Raw genomic sequence first — 5,739 nt, forward strand, 5'->3', positions numbered from 1 at the left:
ATATATATATATACACAACTAAACCATAGTCTTTAGTTCTTTACTTCAGCAAAGAAAGGTCAGGCCTGGCATTGTTGGAGCAGAGAGAGCTATCTCCAAACATTTTTTCACAAAGCTGCCATTGTACACTGCTCACATTACTCACATTACTCACAATACACTTCATCTCTGAATTTGCCAGATAAACAAACCAACTGTCAAACAGGACTCGATTACCGCAACGAATTTAAATAATATAGTCTCCAACTGTTGCGAAAATTCCACTCATCACAGCCCGTTATTGTCATTGTCCACAAACACAACAGTTATTTGAAGAAAACACTCAAAATAAGCCACACAGCTCTTACCAAGTTAAGCCAGAGTGACTTTTCAATTATGAACACTTGTAGTCTGAAAATCTGTCCAAAAACAAGACAAAGCAACGGAATTTGTTTATTAAGACAATGGTGGCCAAGGCAAAGCATTCAATGGTCACTTTGTTAGGTACAGATGTTCAGTTGCTCATTAAAACAACCTTGTAGGATTTACAGATTGATGTGAAAAAGAGAAAATATCCAGTGAGTGGCAATTCACTAGCTGATAGGAAGGCAACAGCAAGTCAAATAATTACTTGTTAAACCAAAGTATGCAGAAGAGCATCTCTGAATGCCCAACATGTTGAACCTTGAAGTAGATGGGCTACAGCAGCAGATGACCACACCGGAAAAGCTTTGAATAATTTTGGCATAAACATGAAAGCATGGATCCACCCTGCCTTTCCAGTTCAGGCTTGTGGTGGTTGTGACGTAATGCTGCAGTGGACGTTTTATTGGCAAACTCCTCGCCTCTTTAGTATCAACTGAGCATCATTTAAGGGCACCTTAAACACCTTACCTGAGTAGTGTTGCCGGGCAGGTCTATCCCTTTATGACCACAATGTTCCCATCTTCTGATGGCTGATTGGAACAGGATAACACACCATGTCACAAAGCTTAATATAATCTCAAACTGGTTTCTTGAACATGAAAATGAGTACACTGTACTGACATGGCCTCAACAATCACCACATCTCAGTGTAGCAGAGCACCTTTGGGATGTGTTGGAAGAGGAGATTGGAGTCATTGATGTGGAGCAACTTTGAGATGCTGTCATGTCATTATGGAGGAAATCTCAGAGGAAATTTCCTGCAGTGAAGTATTTAGGCAGCTCTATAGGAAGAAAGGTGGTCCCAGTCAGTACTAGGAAGACATAACTGGTGAGGGGCCGAGTGTGTTTATTGCCAGTATTGGCAGCATTGGCCACTCTGACATTTGGCAATGGTGCAGGAATAAAAAAATACAGTCTTATTATGAGGAAAATCAAGTAGATGAAAACCAGACCTTCTACAAAGTGTTTTCCTTCCATCCTGTAGGGATGATGATTTTCAATACAGCGCAGTCCACATTTGAGAACTGCAAAACGGTGAAACACTGCATGATAAATGACAAACATGGCCCTGCAGTTAGGCTAAATACATTTTTTATTTTTAAAAACCATACACATTACTCGACAAGTTTCAAATGTAAATCCAATCACGATATCCATTTAAAATGCTCAAGATAAAACAGACATGAAGTACTTTTATTTCCAAATGTTAAAAGATAAAAAAATAATAATCCATAAAACAGATGGAAAAAAACATTCATTCCCATTACAGGAAGAAGCTACAGAACAAACTCCTCACATGGATTCCTCTCGCTTTTTTCCAATTTCTCACTCTCAATCCTAGCTGCTATTTTGTCGTCTGTAAAACAAGGAAAACAAACCATTTATGACTTTACATTTCCACCTTCCACTTCCCTGTCCGCGGCCCTTCAGGTGAAGCCGGCCAGACGGCTGCAGGAAAAATCTGCAGCCCGCTGCCCGAGTTTATCCCTTGTGTGTGGTTGGCAAGCACCATCCCAAACATTTAAGCGTGTTCTAAAATGCAAACTAAAGAGAGGCCTCTTCTCTTTCACATCATTTGCACCCTGAGATGAATCTTCCAGAACAAAAAAAATAAATAAATAAAAAAAATCCCAAAACATTTTAGTGGCCAAAACCCCCGTTCCCCATAGAACACGATTGGTGTCAAATCATCCAAAATTTGTTAGGTACGATGAAAGGTATCATCAGCATTGCCATAAAAATACAAAGGTACAATTTTATTACGATTTGTATCAAAATTCTTTTTCCCCAAAGGAACGTTATGAAATAAGTACCCTGTGCAGATAGATACCAGTGTATGCCTCGGCTTTTATTCTTGAAAAATGCACAAATGTCGAATTCTTTAGCGCTTCCAGTACATCAGGTGTCAAAAATAGTTTTACAAACAAACCAAATGCAGCAACGTTTGTTATTAATAATGGTTTAAAGGAGTCTTCTGAATAGGGTGGTGGTTGTTGGTGGATTTAAATTTTTTAAAATGCCAACAAACCAGAAATAGTCAGAGGAATAAAATTAATATTTACCTAAAGCGTAAAGAGAATGAAATATGAAAAATGGTTCACTTTGTTTTTGACCAAAGATGAAGATGTTTTTGCTATCTAAATACACAAGCTCTGAAGCAAAAAGGGGTTTTCCCCTCTCATTTAAATTAAATACTTTTTCTATGCCTGAGTAAACAAATGTCAATATTCTACATTGGCGGGGAGTGGGAGGGGGGCTGAGAAAATTCAAAAATATAAATAAAATGCACCATTTAGGGGAAAAAAAGAAAGAAAAAGACCAGTGTCCGTATTTATCAAGCATCCAGAGGGAGGAAATCAGTCTCTGCTGTCCCCACATGTTAGATGGAGGATGACTTTGGTCCTGCTTTTAGCTGTGGAGGTCTTTTTTTTCCTCTCCCCCATAAGGAGTCTCCTAAAGGCGATAAATGATGGGACCAAGATTGTCTAAATTATTACTGAAGCCAAGGCACACTGACGTTTAGCCTATGTGAAGGTCTTACTGAGAAATAGACACACTCGTTCAGTAGATAATACAGCGCTAGTTTGAACTGCAGCGGTCATAAAAAAAAAAAAAAAAAGAGAACAAAAAAGTTGATCAAAGTCATTTTGGTGCTTTTGGCAGAACATGTTTTAGCGTTAACGCACCCACAAGGCCTTCGTCAAATTAATCTATGCTTGTGAGTGCAACATACCAGCTAAAAGAAGAGATTTTCATTTTATGGTTCCAAATCGAAAAGAAGAACTCCTACTTTACGCTTAAGCGCTTCATAAAGGACCTTGTATCTGACTCTGAGGTAAGACTTTGTTTCCTCCTCCCAGCTTTCGGCAAGATAAATAAGAGCCTGGGATTATTTTCTAAACTCCCTTTAAATAACTGAACCTTTCAACATGTGGAAATTCCTGAACACAACATAATGACTGAAAAAGAGAATCCAGAACTCCAGAAGGTTTTGTGCACATGAAAACTAGCGAAGAAATGGAAGAAGTTAAATATTTATAGCGATGTTAGTGGACTAGAGGCCTTAATTATCTTTCCCGTCCCGTCTCCTGTGAAAACACCTCGTCAGATGGACCTCTTTTTTCTATACAAGCCTTAGTGTTTATCGGTTTGGCTAGAAGGTTCTATATTTATCTACAAATATATAACAAATAAAACTTGCAGGCAAAAATAGTTAAGTTTCAATAGAAACACCCCTTTTTTTTCCTGAAAATACAGCAGTATCTGAAATAATCCTCTCATTCGTTTCTTAATCTGTCCCAGTTTTCTGCATCATACATCAGGAAGCTCTTTGCCTACAAACAGAAAAAAAGTATCTACAAACTTTGTAAACAGACCTGCTTTTTTTCCCTCCAAAAACATAAATAACTCAAAATATTAACAGCCGATGGAGCAGAAATAAGTTTCAAAATGAGCAAGGGCCAAAGAGATAAATATACAACACCATTCAGATAAAAGAGAAGCTAAAGGTTCGTTCATAACTCTTACAGACGATCTTCAAGCCAGGAGGAGCACCTCCCTTTCTCAATTAAAATATAATATAATAATAAAAACAGGTCACTTTCAATCTTAGTTTATAGTCACCCCTTGTTACCGAGAAAAACAAGTGTTACCAAGGAGGGAGGGGTGAAGACAGAGTCCTTGTGTTGCAGTGGGATAATAATAACCAAAAATAAAAGAAGACCAAAGAATCCACACCAAGCCGTACATTCCTCTGAATGTTTGCTGTTCTTTAAGTCCAACCCAAGCCAAGCTCACACAAGACGCCGCTCTCCGTCTAACCCTTCGTCTCGACGCTCCTAGTGTCCGTTCGATTTGTCTGAGTTGAGCTCCTTGGTGGCGGGTAGAAAAGAGGTGGTGACGTGTGGAGCTGGGTCAGATCAAAGCGAGGTCTCCAGGCTGTGTAGTGGGCTCCCTGGGGCTGAGGGGGTTCCTGACTTGAGGCCCTCGGGGAGGAGGTGGTTACTGCTCTCCACAGCGTTATTGTTCTGGTTCGGGGAAGGAGAGACTGGCGTGGTGGGGGCAACGGTGGTGGCAGGCGAAGGTGTGGGTGAGGGCGGTGTGGGGGTAGCGTTGCGCGGGCTGGCCGAATTGCGCTTGGTGGGAGCATCGTCCTCCGCGTCTGTGTCATCAATGAGGGGGATATGGGGCTCAGAGTCCTCTATCCGAAATTCGGGGTGGGTCATAAAGTTGTGGATGGATGATCGCGACTCTGGCTTCTCCAACCCCTCATAGAGGGAGATGGAGCTGCGGAATGCCTTCACCACCCGGATCTGGAGGGAAGGAGAAGGGACAGGGAGCAGGAAAGGTGTATTTAGTCACATTCGGTAGTGATAAGAGTGCGCCGCTCTATTTTAAAACCTGGAAAACACCACAGATAAAAACCACGGATTTAGGTTTTACTGGGCCAGAATAGGTGAGTTTTTAGGTGCTTCAAAACCAGAAATCTGTGAGGGGGGGGAGGGGGACTCCCAGAGAAACGTGCAGGTGTGCTGTTATTTCTAGTAGTAAAGTTTTACACTAATCTGGTAATGAATAGTTGTCTCCAACCATCATCTACGGTTCTAGTTGTATTTTAATGTATAAACAGGAGCAGCCCATATTCTTTCATTTCTGTCTCTCAGTGAATATAAAAATACCCAAAGACTAAAAATGAAAATGTATACTAAATAAAAATCTAAAGATTAATATCGCCAATAAAAAAAAAAAAAAAAGGTCTCAACTTTCTACGCTGCAAGAAAAGTGGGGGTTTTAATGTAAGCAGCACTGTGAATTGCTGCAGAAGTGCAGATTAATGACAGTTTATAGGAAAATCTTCCAGGTGGTGTACTGTATCCAAGTGCAATTTGGATTGTTGTTCACCCTCTAGAAGCCCAGGAGGGACAGTGACATGTAAACAGCAATGCTGTAAGCTATACAACTCACCGCTCCAGAACTTACACCTGTTATTATTGGTATTGCAGACATTTCAATTTGAAGCGTTCCAGAGATATTGCTTTAAATCCCAAAGACAGATGTATGCACAGACTGTACATAAGGAGTACTGTTTCAGAGTTTCCATCAGGAAAGTTGTTATATCCGGTGGCTGCTGTGGCCTGTGTGGGTGCCTGTGTTTAATGTTGCACTCCACTATCCTCCTGCTACAATGCTAATTGCCTGGTGACTCAGAACCCTTGAGTCCCATATGTGCAGCACTGCACAAAGGAGGAAAGATAAGGGAACCCAGGGAATACATTTCCCACTTCCAGCAACATGTATTGTGTAAATACTGTGTGTACGTCTGTATGCACTTTA

The 5,739-nt window shown here is 40.6% G+C and overlaps 1 protein-coding gene across 1 annotated transcript in view; it reads right to left on the reverse strand.

Annotated features, from left to right (window-relative positions):
- Positions 1–1,480: 1,480 nt before the first annotated feature.
- Positions 1,481–5,739, reverse strand: part of atp2b1a (ATPase plasma membrane Ca2+ transporting 1a) — a 41,824-nt gene continuing 37,565 nt past the window's right edge. The window contains exon 22 of the mRNA XM_013910930.1: positions 1,481–4,718. Coding sequence (XP_013766384.1) covers positions 4,326–4,718 — 393 coding nt within the window. The 3' untranslated portion in view covers positions 1,481–4,325. The remainder of the gene's footprint in view (positions 4,719–5,739) is intronic.

Source organism: Pundamilia nyererei, unplaced genomic scaffold (genome assembly GCF_000239375.1).
Source record: "Pundamilia nyererei isolate P.nyererei 1_Seehausen unplaced genomic scaffold, PunNye1.0 scaffold00052, whole genome shotgun sequence".
NCBI lineage: Eukaryota > Metazoa > Chordata > Actinopteri > Cichliformes > Cichlidae > Pundamilia > Pundamilia nyererei.